We start from the raw sequence: 19,883 nt of genomic DNA, 5'->3' as shown, positions 1-19,883 counted from the left end.
GTGTGTGAGATAGTAAGCATGTCTTGTTTTAAGTTGCTGAATTTAGAGAAAATTTATTATGCAGCCATATACAGCTAATAAATGTGCCTATAGAAAATTTAAAAGTATATATGTGGCTCATATTTTCTTTTTATTGGAGAGTGCTGATAGAGATTCAACATATAATAACCACTTCCTATGTGATTGTGGACAAGTGGTGACTGTTTTCTCATTTGTAAATGTGGATTTGGTTAGTCATTTATATATACATAAAAGTATTTAGAAAAGTTTTATAGTAAAACTATTAAGAACAGTGTCTGGCATATCATCAGTATCCTCATTTGATTATTTGATATTGACAGGATAGGGTGTAGGGTAGTAGAGGATGTTCCATCTTTAACATTTTCTGAATGCCTAACTCCTGAAACAAAATTCCTATACAGTATTAAAATTCATAGAGTATTGTCTAAAAATTAAAACAGAAAAATGTCTTTAATCTAACCTTGTAATTTTAATGTTGATTTTATAGCTATAACCACAGCCTTCCTTGAACATATGGTTTGGAGACACTTAATGTAAACTTGCTGTTTGGGAAAAAAAAATCTCTGTTCACCAAAAAATGTATCAAAACACTTTTTTTCAGGATATTTCTCAAGACTGAAGAGAAGACATTCATTATTCATGGTTTGCAACATTGTAAAAGAGAAACAAATCTTTCCAGGAGGTAATCCAGAAATTTAGAGCTTCACGATAAACCTAGCACTACATGATCTACCAATCTATGAGGATAATGCAATCAACCACCAAATATCAGTATATCTTATTGTTGTGTTTGGCAAGAATGGCATCTTTTCTAACTCATGAAAAGACTTAGCCAGAACAGCTGTCTTCTAAAAGAACAAAATGTGCTTCTAAAGCAATATGTTTAGTTCCACACAGAACTGAAATGATTGCTTTTCATTTCTTTTAATATATTTGAACATATTTTTGAGGTGACAAAATAGAGACATATGGAAACATAATGTTAATATAAGATGCAACCAACCAGTGGTATTAGTTTCCCATTCACATTTTAGCAAAAAATACCAGGTTCCAGTTTGTCCCCTGTAAGTATCCTCACTAAATCTCTGCAAATCTTTTCTTTATTGGTTTTGTTTTGTTTTGTTTTGTTTTGTTTTGTTTTGTTTTGTTTTTTTGAGACAGAGTCTCACTCTGTTACCAGGGCTAGAGCGTCATGGCATCAGCCTAGCTCACAGCAACCTCCAACTCCTGGGCTCAAGAGATCCTGCTGCCTCAGCATCCCGAGTGGCTGGGACTACAAGCATGCACCACCATGCCCAGCTAATTTTTTCTATATATTTTTAATTGGCTAGTTAATTTCTTTCTATTTTTAGTAAAGACAGGGTCTCACTCTTGCTCAGGCTGGTTTCAAACTCCTGACCTTGAGTGATCCTCCCACCTTGGCCTCCCCAGAGTGCTAGGACTACAGGCGTGAGCCACCACACTCAGCCTCTTTATTGGCTTTTGCTTGAGCTTGTATTTGCTGAAGCTGCATCTGCAAAGCTATGTTTATTGGTCAAACGCTGGGTAACTTTTCTTAGCAGATTTTTTTTTATTTGCAAAGAAATAATTCTGGGCATCCTTTCCAAAGTTTTTGTCATCTTCTTCAAAATTTTTAATTTACCATATGAGATTGAGGATCTGTATTTATATACTTTAACACAGAAAGGTGGATGACGTTAGCAAAAATGCTGGAATAAGAACCTCTAGAAATTGTTACCTTCATAAAATCAATGAGACCACTGGTCTAAAAAAAAAGTATCAGGATCAATTTTTCAGATCTCTAAAAATTAACCAAAGAATTAGAGCAATCTGGGGAGTATTTCTTTCAAAAAAAAATTGTGGAATCTTGGTAAGAACAACAAACTTTGTGGCAGCCTGGCAGTCACAGGAGGGATCAGAAAGGGGTTGAGGCACCTTCAAAATTCAACCCCAGAGAATTGTCATTATTTGACATGTCCAGCGGCCCCCTGGAAGATTTTACTTGTGTGGCTGTCTTTACTTTATCTCATTTAAACTTATTAACTAGGGAAAGACTTTTCTTCAGAACATTTGTTGAAAACAATAAAAGAAAATTGTTTAACTTTTGTGGTTATGTGCATTGGTAGGGAAAAACAATAGGCTAACAATAGGCTAGAAAAATAGGCTAAAAACAATAAGCTAGAAAAATCTGGAAAATCAGATTTCCATAAGGACACTGAAAAGTTCCAACATATTCTGAGAATCTTGAAAGTCACATACCCAGGACCATATGCACACTCAGGAAAGCCCTGAGGAGGCCTGCAACTCTCAATTATTTTGGCTAACTTTGAGACTGTACATGAATCTTAAGTAAAGGCTAAGCAAGACTAGTCAATTGCCTGGCTGAGTGTTGAAGATATGCCCACAAATGAACACAAGAGCCCCTCTTCAAAGACTGGAGACTTCTTGGTTTCAGCTTGTAAGAAAATCTCTATTCAGACATTAGTTGTCCACTAAGCTAACTTAGCAGAGACTTCAATGGCCACGTGTGACAAAGAATGCAGACTTTACACATTTAATTCAGAAAATTCACTAAACAAACAACTGGCAATAACAACAAGCCCTGAGAAGGGGAAAAAATTCAATTTCTACAAATCCTACATTATATCCTTTAAATTGTTCAGTTTTTAAAAACAATTATGAAAAAGGCAAAGGAATAAGAAAGTATGATCCATACGTAGTTGTGGGGAAGTGGCAAGAAGTCAATAAAAACTGTCCCTAAAGAAGCCCAGATATTGGAATTACTAGAGAAAGAATTTAAAGCAGCTGTTTTAAATATATTCAAAGAACTAAGAAAATCATGTCTAGAGGGACAAGATGGCAGACAAGAAAAGCCACCAGCCAGTATGTCTCTGCAAGAAAGACAGATTTTTAGAAGAAAGTGAAAAAATATAAACCGGCAGACAAACATAGATGGGACGAAGGTCAGAAGGAAGGGAGCCTGAAACTACAGGAGTCTCTACGGGAAGAAGTTGTGGAGGAGAACTGGAAGGAGAAAGGCCCAGAGAGGCTTGGAGACCAGTGAAGGGTGCCTGAAACTACAGGAGACTCTACGGGAAGAAGTTGTGGAGGAAAACTGGAAGGAGAAAGGCCCGGAGAGGCTTGGAGATCAGTGACAAGGGTAAGTGGAGCAGTTAAATTTCCTCTCCCTTCCATCTCAGACTGCTGGCGGGCTTCTGAGCAGTTGGGACACCTGCTAACATCAGCCCAGAAACAGCCACTGCCAGTGAGTGGTGAGCCTCTTGCAGAGGGGGCACCAGGCTCCCAGCTCCCTCGGAGCACCTCCTCCTGCGCAGACCCTCGCTGATCAGCAGGCACCATATTGCTTCATTCTCCCCTCCTCCTCCCCCTTCCCTGCCTGCGTCTGCTGAGAGAGACAATTTAGCCATCACCAGGAGGCATCTCCAGGGAATGGGACCTTTCCTTTGGGGGCTCTACAGCAGACTGAGACTCTGACTGTGAGCTCTCTACCTGCCAGACCTTCCAGACACCCCTTTCCTGGACTCCAGGAGAGCAGGGCAAATCATGAGGCACACAGATCCAAGCATGGGCACCCTGTGGGTGACAAGATCAGCACTCCTCTCCCTGGCAGGGTCAGGGATTGATCTCTGGGGCCCAGGGGACCAGCCTGCAGACCAGAGCCCTTACACCTAGGTCTCAATCGAATGGCCCTGGGGCATAGAAGGGATATTTGTGAATGAGCCTACTGAGGTATGTGCACCTTCAAGGGCAGATCAGTATGAGGGGCAACCCTCCTTCTGCGGGAAGGTGTGTGCCTAGCCCACACCTCCCATGCAGACCACCGGCCAGCATCACAGACAGGGAAGCTCCACTGGCTTGAGGTCCTACCTGCTGGCAGAGGCCTGGGAGAAACTGTGGAATAGGGGAGGGTAGAAAGGAGCGAGGCCTGCTCCAGACTGCGGGTCTCAGACTCCCCACCCAACCCACACACAGAATGTTTGGCTGAGTGGGGCCATTTCAGCCCCTTCCTGGCAGCTTTGCCCAAAAGCAGAAAACAGACCTTTGACTCCTGCTAACAGCATTTTTGGAGCTTGAGGACAGGCTTACCCAATCCTGCTCTGCCCAGACTCACTCTCTGACCTGCCCCCACTGAGGTGGAGAATAAGGACACACCTGGAAGTCCCAGAGCTCCAAACACCACCTGAGGAACTAGAGTGCCTCTCCAGAGGAACAAGAGCTGGTTATAGGACCCCAAAACAACCACTGTAGCCTGCTCCTCCCAGCAAGTGCTACCTACTGACAGAGAGATCATTCTGCATACCCTTTTACTGCATCTACTGATTCATCATAAAGGGTGTGGTTGAATCTCACCCACAAACACCACCTACTGGCTCAAAGACTAAACAGGGCATATCATTATCCAAACAAAAATCTAAATGTAAGAAGCAACAGCTGATCCAGATGGGAAGGAATCAGCAAAAGAATTCTGGAAGTATGAAGAATCAAATGGAAAGCACACCCCCAAAGGAGAGCACCAACTATCTAGCAATGGACGTCAACCAAATTCAGAACACTAAAACGTAATTAACATATCTGTCATCTTAAACATTTATCAATTTTTTGTGTCAGAAACATTCAATATTCTCCTTCAAGCTATTTGAGATTATAGGTTATTGTTAACTATAGTCATCCTACAGTAGTATAGAACATCAGAACTTATTCTACTTATCTAGCTGTAATTTTCTATACTTTACAAAATAGACTTTATTTATCTTTGGTTTCAACAGTTTTATCATGATGTTCTTAGGCAGAGATCTTTGAGTATGTCCTACTTGGAGTATGTGGATAGTTTTTCATCAAATTTTGAAAGCTTTTGCTATTATTTTTTCATATATTCTTTCTATACCTCTCTCTCTGCCCTCACTTTTTGGGAATCCTATTATTCACATATTGCTGTACTTGGTGGTGTCCCAAAGGCTTTTGTCACTCTGTTCACTTCTCTTTATACTTTTCCCCCCTATTAATATGAGTGTATAATATCAATTTTAACTATACTAATATCAGTCAAAATAGACTTTAACACAAAAATTGTTACTAGAGACAAAGTAGGATATAATATAATGATAAAAGAGTCACTCTAACAAGAACAGATAACAATATAAACACATGTACACCTACCATTAGAGTCCCAAAATACATGAAGCAAACACCCACAGGATTGAAGGGAAAAATAGACAATGTAAATATAATAGCTAGAAACTTCAATACTCCACTTTCAATAATGAATAGAACTAAACAGAAGATCCACAAGGAAATAGTAGACTTGAGCAATGCTATAAACCAGAGATATCTGTAGAACACTACCCAACAAGAATAGAATATGCATTCTTCTCAAGTTCATAGACAATATTCTCCAGCATAGGTTATATGTTTGTAAGACAAGTCTCAATACATTTAAAATGATTGAATCATACAAAGTATGTCCTCTAACCACAATAGAATATCAGAAATCCATAGCAAAAGGAAATTTGGGAAATTTACAAATAAGGAAGGATGCTTTAAAACACTATTGAAATTTTGAGTTTAAAATCTAATTGGGAATTCAAATCGAAAGTTTTAAATATAGTGTAAGTAGAGATGTTGCTATTAATATTTTTGAATAATATTAGTATTCTTGATTTTTGTCGTTCTCCCTAGTGCTGAGGTAGCAGGATTACTCCTCTGTCTGGGATCTCTTTCATCACCACCTAGGATTCCTCTTTGTTAGAAAGTATATCCTGACCATCACCAATCACTTTACCCTTCCACTTTAACCCTACTATGTACAATAAAACTAGTTTTATAAACATATTTTTCAAATTATTGCTCAATGGATATAAGATTACCATGTCAATTGAAAGCTCAAAGGGATATTCTAAATAGCAACTCCCCAAGTTAAACTGTTAGCCAAAAAGTACATGTTTTCATTACCCTAATAAGAAACACTCCTTCTACCAAAAGATTCTAATCATTTTAACTTACTAAATATTTATTATATGCATCTTATTGTAAACACTGTGGGGATTACAATAGTAAATGAGATTCAGATTGGGCCCTCAGCAACCTTATGATCTATTAGGCAGATGGTACTAGTCAGACAAGTGTGCAAATAACCTCAATTACATGCAAAATGTAATAAATGCAATAATTAAGGCATGAAAGACTATAGTGATTTAAAAAGGGGGTTGTTACATCTAATTAGATTACTTAAGAAAGGCTTCTTATAAAGCAAGGGTTCTCAACCTTGGCTGCTCATTAGTAACGCTCTGGGAGCTTTAAGAAATTTTGGTGGCCAGACTTCCCTGCAGACCAAATAAATCAGAATATCTCATTCAAGTGGCCTGAGCATCAGAATATTTTCAAGCTTACTAAATGATTCCAATATGCAGTCAAGTTTGAGAACCATGTTTATAAGGACAAGGATGAGGAAGAAACAGATTTGAACAATGGGTTAGGTTTCAGTTGAAAGTGGATAGGATACTATAGCGCATGGCAGAATCTTCACCTTAATATAGCTAATTCATTTTCATTCTCCAAACCTCAGCTCAATTAAAACATTCCCTGAAAAGCTTTTCCTGACTCCCCTGATAATAGTAATAATATCCTAACAATGGTAATAAAAGCTGACACTTTTTTATAGCCCTTGCTATATGCCAAGTACCATTTGAAGCATTTAAATATATTTCAATATTTAGTCTTCCCAATAACATTAGGAGATAGATAATTTATTGTTTCTTTTGTACATAAGAGGAGGGTAAATAACTTGGCAAGTTTATACAACTAAAAAGCAGCAGAGTTGGGATACAAATATGTTAACTCCAGAATCTGTGTTCTGAAACACAGCCAACTATAGTTTGTGTTCCTCATCAAGCCTCCCATAGAAACTATGTATACTTCAATCATATCATGAAACATATTAGATTATAAATTCTTAGGAAAGTTTCTCTTCCATTGTGAATGAATCTTATTCACTCATTCAATAAACAGTAATTGAGCACATACTCTGTGCCAGAAAATATACTTGGTACTAGAAATACAAAGTCACATGCTCATATTCATCAGTCAAGGAGTTTTAGGCTACAGTATTGGTCAGCAAACTACATTTGACAGGCCAAATCCTGCTGACTACCTGTTTTTATAAATAAAGTTTTATTGAGCCATAGCCATGCTCATTGATTTATGCATTATCTATAGGTCTTTCATGCTACCACAGTAGAGTGGAATAGTTGTGACAGAGACCATCTGGCTGCAAAGCCTAAAATATTTACTATCTGGACCTTTGTAGGAAAAGTTTGCGAATTCCTAGTCTGGAGAATAAGACAAGAAAATCATCAATGACTACCAAATGGGTATGCTATCATACCCAAGAACTATGGGAACATAGACAATAGATATCTAGAGTAGGTTAGAGGGTCTGCAAAGGTGTTCCAGACAGCACGATATTTGAACTCATTTTGGAAGTCCAAGTAGAGTTAATTAGACAAAAAAGACCAGCCAGACTTGTCAGTAAGATCTGACAGGGAAGTTCAGCAGTGATCCAAGGAGCTAGAGTAATGGCAATAGGAATGACAAAGAGGGTGGGTATTGTTTAAGTAATACTAATTAGTTGCATAGACTTTATGAAAATACATCTTTGATTTCTCAATTCTCACTATCTAGCACAGCTAAGGGTGCATAAAGTTGGAATTCCCTAAATATTTTTTAACCAAAGTGATTAATTCTTATGTAAAGGATGATTATTAAAAAGAGGAGAAAATATTTGCCTTACTTTAGTCCTTAAAATGATTGAACTACAAGAATTCTAATTTCTTATTACCCATTATCCTAGAATGAAAAATAGACCACTTTTTCATTTTTTTCAGTTGTGTAGAGGTACATGATTATTGACAATATAGTTGTACAAATGACAAGTGTTTGTAACATCCTGTACCTGGAAAACTCATAGGCAGTTCAAATGGTTGTGGGGAGCCGCAGCCTTCAATGCGCTCACAAATTTCAGCTATGATCTTCTTAATTTTGAGTCCAGTAATTTTAATTACTTCTCCCGTGGACAAACAGCATTCGTTTCCAAACATTTCATAAATGGAGCCTAAAAAGAAAGAAGAGTAAAAACAACTTTTTAAAAAGAATCAAACATCGGAGAACAAAGTAGAGTCAAGGCCTCATATAGGGAGGATGGGAGAGGTGAGAAATGAAAAATTACTATGAGGTACAATGTGCACTATTTGGGCGACGGGTACAAAAGCCCAGACTTCACCACTATACAATACATATGTGCAATGGAAAAATAAATAATTTTGAAAATAAAATTTGAAAAATAAAAATATGGGGGGAAATCCTCATTTTTACTCAGCCCTTCTTTGGCTACCTGCTAAAAAGGAATTTAATCAAGGTTGGCAAAATGTATAGCATGTACCAGGAAAAATATTAGACTTTCACTTCATCCACTGGGCCACGTATAAACAATCTTTTTTCCTTCATTATTAGGAATTGAATTTATAGTTTCCTCAGCTCCTTTAACTCATCTTTCCAAGGTCAAACTAGAAACATGCCTCCCACTGCTGGGATTTATGATCTGTTTTTGCTGGGTCACAGAATTGGGCTCATATGACTCAACAATGATCTAAGTAAGTACTGCAAACAAGGTTGTAATACAATCCAAGATCCAACGACAAAGGGGTCTGCTCACCAGGACTTTATATTATGAGCATCATAGTTATTTATTAGATTGGGGTTTCTTCTTTATTATGAATATAAGACTTTTTGCCCATTTTTATCTCTTGGATTTTGACAAGTTGGAAACAACTGTCAGTATCTTTATGGCAATAGAGGCAGACCAACACAGATAAAACTGAAAAGTTTCATTTTAGTTCAGAATTTCAGTCTCCTTCCTGACAAACCTTTTATCCCAGATGTAAAAGCTGAGCTTTTCATTCATTATTTTCCTTTTGTATCCCCTGATAAAAGGACAGCGAGCAGTGAAATAACCAGAAGATGAGCAACAGGAAAGAGCAGAGGCAAAAGTTCTAAATAATCTACCCCTAGTGAAAAAGGAACAAACCAAAACTACAACTCTGGCATATAATTGCTTTACAATTGAAGAGTAAACTAAAGGTTGATATAAATAAACACCACAGAATGATAGGCTTTTAAATATATCATTTTTTTCTTACCCCCAAGATGGTTTATATTCTTTTTGCACACTAAATATAAAGTATATGAGCACAGGATTTTACATTGGCTTGTTTGTTTTCTGAATTTTTCTCTATCGAACCACCTCCCCATAGAATCTTTCCTGATATATAGCAGGACACTAAAACATATTTATGGCATTAATGGTTGTCATAAAAGTTATTAAATCTGGCATCCAATCTAGCTCTAAACAATTCTGCAATCATATCAGAGTCCCAACAGGTAACAGGGCACACTCAAATTAGAATAATTTGAGGAGGTTTAACATCAGGGTCATTTAACTAGAGGCATAGCCAGTTCTAGGCAGCCCAGGAAAATAAATAACCTGCCCTCACTCTTCTCTCAAGGTACCCCATCAGCCAAATTCCACCAGAAGCCAGAGGACAAAGGAATTTTGATGTCCCTATAGAAGGCAGAGCCTCCCAGGCAGAGTGGAAATGACGATCCAACGCACCAATATTTTTATGCGTCCATACCTTAGCAAGGAGCGTTTTTGCACACAAGCTAGTCTATCTATCTGTTCCTCATGCTTTGAGTATGTATTTCCACAACCACCTCCTTTTCTCGTACTATTCCCTTAACTACATATGTGCTCATACTTCTATTAACTTCAATGCATAGTGTTATCAGGAGTAGTTTGTAGAACAAATGGAGGTATTAAAAAAAAAAAAACTAATAAATCCACAGTGACATTTTCCTCCAATGAACTCAGAATGGTTATTTGCTACGATCCTCATTTGGCAATTAATCACATACTAACATTTTACATCTTTAGAATTATCTCACCCTGTACTTAACTTTTTATGAGTTTAGTTTTTATTACTCCCAATTCAATTTTAAACTTCATGAGAAGAAATATTACATTATATTTTTGCATGATTACAATACATCAATCTCCCCTCTTTATTCATTCAGCAAACTTTAATAAAAACCTACTATGTTGGTGATTGGCAGTAGGTATCAGAAATAGAATACACAAGCTCTTCCTCTTAGAAGCAATGTCTTGAAGGGAACAAGTAAGTAAGCAGACAATTGCAAGAGATTATGAGAAATATTATAGGAAATACAGGACATTGTGGGAGTATATTGAAAGTATTTAATTAAGCAATTACTTGGGAAAGAGATTAGGGAAGGGTTCCTAGAAGAGATGACAGCTGAACTGAGTTTTAAAGGAAGTGTCACAAGATGCCAGGATGGACAAGAAATAGTCTTTGAAAGGCACTGAGATGTGAAAACACTTGATACATTTTGGAAACTTCAGGTAGTTTGTTTTGTCTAAAATGTAAAGAAAGAAAGGAAAAGTGGTAATAAAGGAGACTAGAGAAATAGGAGTCTCAATCATGCAGTCTTTATGAAATTACCAAGAAGCAAAAAAGCCATTCAAAGGCTGAAGCAACCTCAAAGTCAGAGAATCTATATTTCCAATTATCAGGGTCCAGGAACAAATGTCAATTTAATGAGAGGTCATTTGTGTACTCTAGGCATTTGCTACCCAAAGGCCTACTGGATCACCTGGGACCTTGTTAGAATCTCAGCCAGACCCCAGACCTGCTGAATCAGAACCTGTATTTTTTTTTTTATTCATTTCAGCATGAACTTGCATTTTTAACAAGATCCCAAGATGATTTATAAGTAAATTAAGGTTGGTAAAGCTTTGGTCTAGGCAACAGATGTATTATATGACAAAATAGTCTCTGTTTTGAGATTGCTGCAAAACTAACAAAGAGAGTGGATCATGCCATGCAGAAGAAGCATTAGGTGTCATTGAGGATGTTGCAAGTAGGAACTGAGAAAGGGGAGGATTTTAAGTAGAAAGTTGACATAGTAGGATTTTTTGTTCTCACATGAAATAGAATCTTTAACCTAGCCCATTTCAGCTTAAGTCTGTTGAGCTTAATTTCAATGGAATGAGCATCTAATAGTAAATGTAATGTATAGCAAACTGGCTGACTTGGAATGCGATCCTTCTTTCGAAGATTCAATTGGAATTCAAAATGAAAAGATAAATTTGGGTGAGATTGCATATCAATGCACAAGGAATAGAAGCTAGAGAATTCTATGAAGAGAAAGTTCTGTGAGTGTTGGTCACCACAAGAAAAGCTTTTGACTCCTTAGGTCTCTTTCTAAGCATCTCTCTCCTTTTGAAAAAAAGAAAAATCACTGATTTCAATAACATAAGAAAAAGAACCGTATGCAAATGCCAACCTTTAACATTTCTCTTTAATATTTTGTGACTTCCAATTTTCTCTAACCAAGAAAGCTTTTAACTCATTTTTAATAAGAAGAGTGGTCAGAGATGTCCAGCACTAGAAAGTTATATCTATGATAGGTGACAGGGACGTAGAGCAAATCTCAAATCCCTGAAACTGGAAATCTTACTGCACTTTGTTACCACCAATCTAATGTCCCTTAAAATTTATTTTTTCCTTAGTGATTAAATAAAATGGTGGATTTAAAAAATAGCCAACTTTCATAATCTCAGAAAAAACACATAATATGTTTAATCACGTTTTAAAAATTTGCTGAGGTATGTGTCTGAAATATATTTGTGCATATATAGACATATGTATTAAAATGGTTTTCATTTTAACCACAAAACCTGTATTATGAATATGCAAATCTCAAATCTATTAAATCTTTACAGACTGATTCTTTCCAAGTCAGAGCATATGTATTCAGGATAACGCCAAACATCAGAGAAAGCTGGAACAAAGCAGCCTGTTTTCAGTGATCAAACATCACCCCTGAAGGCTGTAATGAAAGAGCCATGTGCCTTTGAAATCACCTTTTCTGTAATGCTACTTTGCTCAATAAAAACGACACATTAATATCCTTTTATGAGCTCATCCCTTGTTTGACAATCCGTATAAGCAATGCTATGATCACATCAGAACAGCCAAAACAATTGGTTCAATAGATTTTTTTCCCATCTTCTCTACAAAGTTAAAAATGTGTGGCACTCAAGAAAGAGGAAACTACATTGAAGAGTTTTTTCCCTTTACTCAAGTGCACTCTGCCCCCTGCCCCCACCACTATACATGCCACTCATCCCTGTACCTCCTCGTCAACTTATCAAAGTCCAACAATTCTAAAGATTCAGCTCATATTCATCAAAAACCTTCCTTGATCCCCATAACCACATAAGAATTCATTCTCTCCTCTGTATTCTAATAGAACTTTATATTTATCTCCATTATAGCCCTATGTGATTATTAACACTGCCCGCTATCGGGGTATTATTTTCTGGCCATTGATATTACATATATTTTGGAATTTATTATGAGTTCTTAGAGAAGAGATATCATCTGAACTATATTTTTACAACCCCCCCACAGCTAATAACAGTTTTCATCACTTAATAGATCCTTAGTGAATGTTGTTATAACCTAGCTTTACTGTAAAATAACGATTGTTGTGAACATAGTAGTGGTCTTTCCACATCAGCAGCTTAAAGCATGGACAACTCAAGGCTTTGGCATGGGTTATATCTTCACTTGGTATTTTCGATATCAAATGGGTATATAAGCTATCCACCTTATGAATTCCTCAGACAAGGAGTATTAAGGGTAAGTGATTCTACAATATGAATCTCTACTTGTTAAGTTTACATGATTGGGAGCTCATGGGATAATCTGAGATAGATTTTGAAAAGTTAGGAAATTACATCTGGAAAGTATTGTTAATAGTGTCTGAAAATGTATATAGAACCACATCAGATAGTGTTGCCAGTGGAGATGCATCTTTGCTTTTCATAAATAGGTATGGTTATTCTTTGCTTAAGGATAGTGCAAATTATCAAGGAGAAAACATCCCTGTAAAGGAAATGTGTAAGTGTAAAACTATTTCATTGGCAATTGTCCCCAGACATGGTGGTTGATATGACATTAAGAGACCATTATAGTGATAAATTCAATTTTCCAAGTGAATCTCTAAACACTTGACCACCGGAATGAAGCTTAAAGGAGGCTAACGTTGCAATAGACATTTACAAGGTCAATCTTCTCTAAAGACATGGTCTCCATTCCCTGTAAGGTGGAGACAAAGTCATTCCCAGTACATGAAGACTATGTCTAAAAATAGATGAATACAATGTACAAATAAATGGGCCTGAAATAGCAAGCTTGCAGCCTTACTAGGGGTGGATTCTACCAGTGACACACTGGATATACTCCCAAGATGTATATCTGAACATTGATAGAAAGTGATCTTTCAAGGTCATAGAGATTCTCTACCTCCCTAAATAACCATGTAAAGAGGGCAAAGGGTTAGGTAGTAAGAAAAATGATGGCTGCACTAAGAAGAACTAAGTTATAATCTCTTTACCCACTAAGAATATGAGGTTCTTTGAATTTGGGTTTAAGTATTATCCAGGAAGTCAAGCCTAATGACAGAAATGATCAATAGACTGTAGTGAATTTTAGTGAATCTTACTTAAAAAGTCTAAACAGGGGGAAGCAGTAAAGGCTCCTATAGTTTGAAAAGTCTGGAGCCTGAGATAAATAAAATCAGATTAAAATAGTAGTAGGGCCAAAAGCTCAAATTTTCAACCACTCTGAGTGAAGTGCATGACATTCAAATGACAGTTTTAGTGGTTGGGAAAGAATAATTCACAGTTTCATACACTAGCTAAAAACGTGTTTGTTTAATGGCAGAACCTATTCATTTAATATACTAAAGGAAACTGTACTAAGAGGGCTTGCAAGTGGTTATGACAGAAGTCATCATTGTGGCTCTTTGTGTCAATCATCATCATAGCAAAGGGATTGAGAGGCGTGTGTATGAGATGAACAGCCCTCCTACACATCCACAAAACATTTCCCTACAATGGTGGAACAAATCACTGGTTTCACATCTCCTGATGCTATTATTGACCAAATATTTCCCACATTTTACTCACATTTTAACCCTCAAAATGACTTCATAAATAATGTCATACTATTTTATATAAACAGTATTGCATTGGAGTTGGCTTATTCTTTTAGGAAGGACTTGGTTTCAAGTACATTTTATACATTTTCATGTATTGGCCTATGTTTTTATCTTAAATGTTAAATAAATCTACTGTAGACCTTTATAGCCATTTAAGATCTTAAACCTGTTCTCTACTTCCCATTTAATGAATATAAATACACTGATTGCATTGATTATTCAGGGACCCTAATGCACTATAATGTGTTCACATAATACATAAAAAATAAAGCTTCACTATATTATGTATTTCTCTAAGTTCATTTGCATTAATTAAATACTTTCTAAACTATTTTCCTTGTGAATTATACTTTAGAAATTGAGAGTATAGATTCATAAATTATAAAAAGTTTTGAGGTTATGTTCATTGAAATTGCGCTTCTATTTTATAAATCTTTCTTTGATTTCATTTTATTATGTATTTGTATTATAGTTTACCAAAGTACCAACATGTGATGGATTTGAAAAAGAAAATAAATTGGGCCTTTACCACAGAGTTTGAGAAGCACTTCCGGTAGACATTGAGTGCAAACCATGACCACAGTCAAGGCAGGAAACCAGAATGTAGACTCAAGGAGTTTGAGTAAAATTTGAACATATAGGAAAAAGGAAAGTTATGACCTAATACACAAAGTCTTAATCAGTGTTATTAATTCATCTATCTCAATGACACAGCAGCCTGGGTGCCCTAAGTAAAAGGGACAGGAATTTTAATCAACTTGACAGTAATAGTTGTAATTGTAATTTACTCATTGGCATTCTGATTTCTACATTATACTCGTCTCAGTTGTACAATGCAGTGCTCAGCCTAATTGACCCTGGATGCTTTGAGTTGCTCCACCTGCACAGCTAAGACTGAAAGCCATGAGAAGGTGAAATTCCCCAGGAGATGAATTCTATGAGTTCTCCCTAAATAGTATGCCAGTTATCCTTCATACAGAAATGGCAAATATCTGTAGTATATTCTACCATTTGTCCCTCTGATCATTAATCATCCATGGCATATTTCCAGCTGAATCTGGATGTGGCCTAATAATCCTCCTCAATATAAAGTTCCAGGTGACTATCCATCAGTTGAAGATGGCATACCAGGTATAAGTTATTTCCAGTCCAATTCTACACTATGACTGATCTTGCTTCCTTTAAGCCCTCTTGGCCGATACTTATTCTTAATGATTTTAATCCTCAAATTGGGCTAATTTACTCCCAAAGTCTTAGTCAAAAGAAATCTGGCAGAAGAACACATATCCCTCAATCCAACATTTATTCCAGGGCAGCTGTCTGAATTGAGGCATAAAACGTCTAACTTGATAATAATCACAACCTTATATAGCCCAATGCCAGCTGTAGAATGAGTTTAAATTTCATTTACATCTTTAGGCAAAATGCCATCCATTGTAATGATCTCTTGAATCATTGAGTCTCAGTGTCAGATAGGAACTTAAGTACCCTCTTACCCTACTAATGTGTTAGAAGGACTGAGTCTCTACACAAGATCTCTACCAAGCGGTTGGCTGTTCAACTTTTCTTTGAACACTTCCACTGGTAAAATTATATTTATTTTAAGGTGACCTGCTTTACTTTTGAGCACTTCTCAGTGTTTGAAAGTTTTTCATTTTATTAACCATAATCTCTGTTCCTGTAGGATATACATTTACAACTATTTTAAGTCCTTGGAATCATACAGAAAGTGGAATTATCTTAACTATTCTACATAGAAGCCTTAAAATGTTTGAAGATAGCTGTCACTAGTAGTTCTTTCTACAAATAAAGCTATCAGACAATTGGAGTATGTTCAGGGCCACTGCTTTAAGCATAGGTTTGACCATTGTAAAACTACTCGAACCGCAACTTACATAGATGGGAATGGCATCTTTGGAGTCATGCAACATGGTGTCCTGCCTCTCAAAAATGTGTACTTGTCCAGGGATGTCCAAAGGAGGTTTCCTGCCAGGAAACTCTAAAATCTTTGTGTGAGGAATAGCCAGCCATTTTGTATGAAACATTTGGCTTTGCTAACCAATGGTAGAAGTAATTCCTATAGTAGAAAAAGTAACAATGCCCTAAAGCTGAGTAGCAAAGTTAGGGAAACAATACCTTATCTAAGCTGGATTCTTTCACTGGATTCTCCCTTCCACCATTAAAGCCAAGGAGGTGAGGACTTTTTCCCCAGGGAGGGAGAGAGAAATTTTAGTCATTGTTAAACTCTGAGATTCAACAAATATTTGAATACTTAGGGAAATAATAATCTTGAAAATATAGGCTTTATTGAAATGGAAAAAGATTTTTCACAATTGCCAAAATCTTCTCATGTGAATGTATGAATCAAAAAATGGAAGGTTATCATACAGTAGATTTTAGACTGAGGTGAACTCAGTATATGACATAAAGGAATTTCTCACCCTGCTGAAAAGAAAATTAGTATTTTTTTAATTACGAAGAGAAAAAATACCAAATGTACTATTTTTTACTTCCAAACTCTGCCCTTTGTGCTCCATCAAAAAAAAAAAAAAGTTTTGTAAATCAAAATTCTGTTTCTTATTGAAAGAAGTAAAAGCCAGATCTTAAGGAAGAAGGGAATCGAATATATGCTTTGTAGTTAGTTTGGACTAACATATAAGAATCCAGACTATTTCTTGGAGAGTGCTGGGAAGGGAGAAAGGTGAGTTCAATGGAAAGCTATCTTGGAGAAGATGAGTTGGGCCTGATTTGGAGAACCCATGTGCAGAGGTGTGGAGACTTCTATAAAAACTCAGAAGTATGATCAGCTTCAGGAAGCTGTAACTGTAGATTATTACAAATGACCATTCTAATAAACACTAAATCAACCTGAAGAAACAATCTCAGTTTCTCAGCTTCTCAGTTCCATCTGTTGAAAGCCTCCTTCAATAGCTACCTGAATGTCCAGCAAAATGATGTTTGCCCACATGTATCAGATGTCCCGAAATCCACTTTCAGGTTTGATGATCTATTAGAATGACTCACAGAAGTCAGAAAAGTGGTTATACTCATGATTACAGTTTCTTACAGAGAAAGGATATGGATTAAAATGAACAAATGAAAAAGGACATAGTCTAGGAGAAACCAAGCACAAGTTTCCAACTGTCTTCTCCCACTGGAGTCACATTGACATAGCATCATTCTCCCAGCAATGATGAGCAACAACATATACAAACTATTGCTAATGAGGGAAGTTCACCTGAGCCTTGATGTCCAGGAATTTCACTGGGAGTCAGTCATATAGGTAGTGCACACATGACTGACCTTAACTACTCAGCGCCCAGCACCACTCTCAGAGGTCAGAATAATACAGTGTGGCCCAGGACCTCAAGCAAACAAAAACAGGCATTCACCATAAATCACACTGTTAGCATGAGCTATCTGGAGTGGCCCAAGATCAAGAAGGTGCAAAGACACTCTTATCAGCCAGGATAGCCCAAGATCTTATATGATATCATCAAGAAGCCAGTCAAGGGCCTGTCCCTTCTTTGTAATGTGCAAAGTTTTATCACACTTCATCCCAGAGATACAAGACTGTTTCAATATCCATAAAGCAATCAGGGTAATCCATTGTATTAATAGGCTAAAAAAAGGGCATATGACCATATCACTTGATATAGAAAAAGCATTTAACAAAATGAAATTTTGTTATATAAATGTTTTTATAAAACAGAACTCAAAGAAAAACTAGAAATACAGGAAACTCACTCAAATTGGTAAAGAGAATCTACAAAAAAAAAAAAAAACAGCTAAAATTATTATACTTGATGGTAAAAGTCTGAATGCTTTCTTCCTAAAATAAAAAATAAGTATATCCATTCTAACCACTCTTATTCAACATAGTCCTAGAAGTTTTTGCCAGTGCAGTAAAGCAAGAAAAGGAAAGAAAATCATACATCTCAGAAAGGAAGAAATAAAGCCATCCTTATTTGCAAATGACATAATTATCTATACAGAAAATTCCAAAGACTTTACAAAAAAACCTCCTGTAACTATTACATTTAGTTCATTAAAGTTGCAGGATATTAGATTAACATAAAAACTCCATTTTATTTCTACAATTAGCAATGAACATTTGGATACCAAAATTGAAATTATAATATAATTTATAAATGCTGTCAAAAATGAAATTCTTAGTTATAAATGTAACAAAACACATATAGAACTTCTATGCTGAAAACTAACAAATGCTGCCATGAGAAACTAAGGATCTTGAAAAATAGAGGGACAGACTGTGTTCATTAACTAGAAGTCTCAACATAGTAAAGCTGTTGGCTGGGCGTGGTGGCTCATGCCTGTAATCCTAACACTCTGGGAGGCTGAGGTGGGTGGATTGCTCGAGGTCAGGAGTTCAAAACCAGCCTGAGCAAGAGCAAGACCCCGTCTCTACTATAAATAGAAAGAAATTAATTGGCCAACTAATATATATATAGAAAAAATTAGCTGGGCATAGTGGCACATGCCTGTAGTCCCAGCTACTTGGGAGGCTGAGGCAGCAGGATTGCTTGAGCCCAGGAGTTTGAGGTTGCTGTGAGCTAGGCTGATGCCACAGCACTCACTCTAGCCTGGGCAACAAAGAGAGACTCTGTCTCAAAAACAAACAACAACAAAAAAAATGTCAGTTTTTCCCAAATTGATATACAGGTTAATGCAATTGTGATCAAAATTTCAGTTAAAATTTTTTGTAGGTATAGACAATATTATTCTAAAATGAATATAAAAAGGCAAAGGAACTAGGCAACCTAAAACAATTTTCAAAAAGAAGAATGTAGGAGAGGGGAATCAGACTACCAAAGTTCAAGACTTATTTTCCTACAGTAATCAGGACTGTATGGTACTAACAGAGGAATAGATACATACATTAATGGATACATACATTAATGGATCAAAATACACTGTCTAGAAACAGCCACACAGAAATAAGCCCATCTCATTTTGGACAAAGTTGCAAAAGCAGTTTAGTGGAAGAAAAATAAGCTTTTGTAAACAACAAAAAAGTGCTGGAAAAAAATTGATACCCATAAAATAAAAATAATTAAAAGAATTAACCTAGTACATTTGACCCTTAAACAATGCAGGGATTAGGGGTACCAACCCCTGCGCAGTGAAAACTATAAGTAAAACTCTTGACTCACCAAAAATTTAACTACTATTATAATAGCCTGCTGTTTGCCAGAAGCCTTACTGATAACAGAAACAGGTGATTAACATATAACATATATTTTGTATATTATATGTATTATAAACTGTATTTTTACAATAAAATACTTTAGCGAGAAAGAAGTGTTATTAAGAGAATCACAAGGAAGAGAAAACACATTTACAGAATGGTACCGTATTTATGAATACTGTAAGTTTACATTGTCTGTTTACAAGATGAATTGTCTGTCTGAAGTGGTGGGTAACCGCAGCTGCAGACCTTAGTCTATGGTACCTATCAAGCAATTCAACTATTTCTTTTAATGTCATGACATTTCTCTGCTTCTTGTGAGCACTTCCAGCATCACTAGTAGCACTTCGCATGGACCCCATTGTGTTATTCAAGGTTTACTGTATTGCACTAAACACAATAAGAGACAACTTTTTACTGTAATATGCAATTTACTGGAGAGACAGAACTTTTCACATGGAGATGACTAACGTCACATGGAGTTTTAAGGGGA

At 36.4% G+C, this 19,883-nt stretch overlaps 1 protein-coding gene across 3 annotated transcripts in view; it reads right to left on the bottom strand.

Annotated features, from left to right (window-relative positions):
• Window positions 1-19,883, bottom strand: part of THEMIS (thymocyte selection associated) — a 168,415-nt gene that overhangs the window by 121,844 nt on the left and 26,688 nt on the right. For all 3 annotated transcript variants that reach the window (XM_012736554.2, XM_076002978.1, XM_076002979.1), the window contains exon 2: window positions 7,991-8,149. In XM_012736554.2, coding sequence (XP_012592008.1) covers window positions 7,991-8,149 — 159 coding nt within the window. The remainder of the gene's footprint in view (window positions 1-7,990; window positions 8,150-19,883) is intronic.

This window comes from Microcebus murinus, chromosome 5 (genome assembly GCF_040939455.1).
Source record: "Microcebus murinus isolate Inina chromosome 5, M.murinus_Inina_mat1.0, whole genome shotgun sequence".
NCBI lineage: Eukaryota > Metazoa > Chordata > Mammalia > Primates > Cheirogaleidae > Microcebus > Microcebus murinus.
This window is presented reverse-complemented; position numbering and strand designations above follow the sequence as displayed.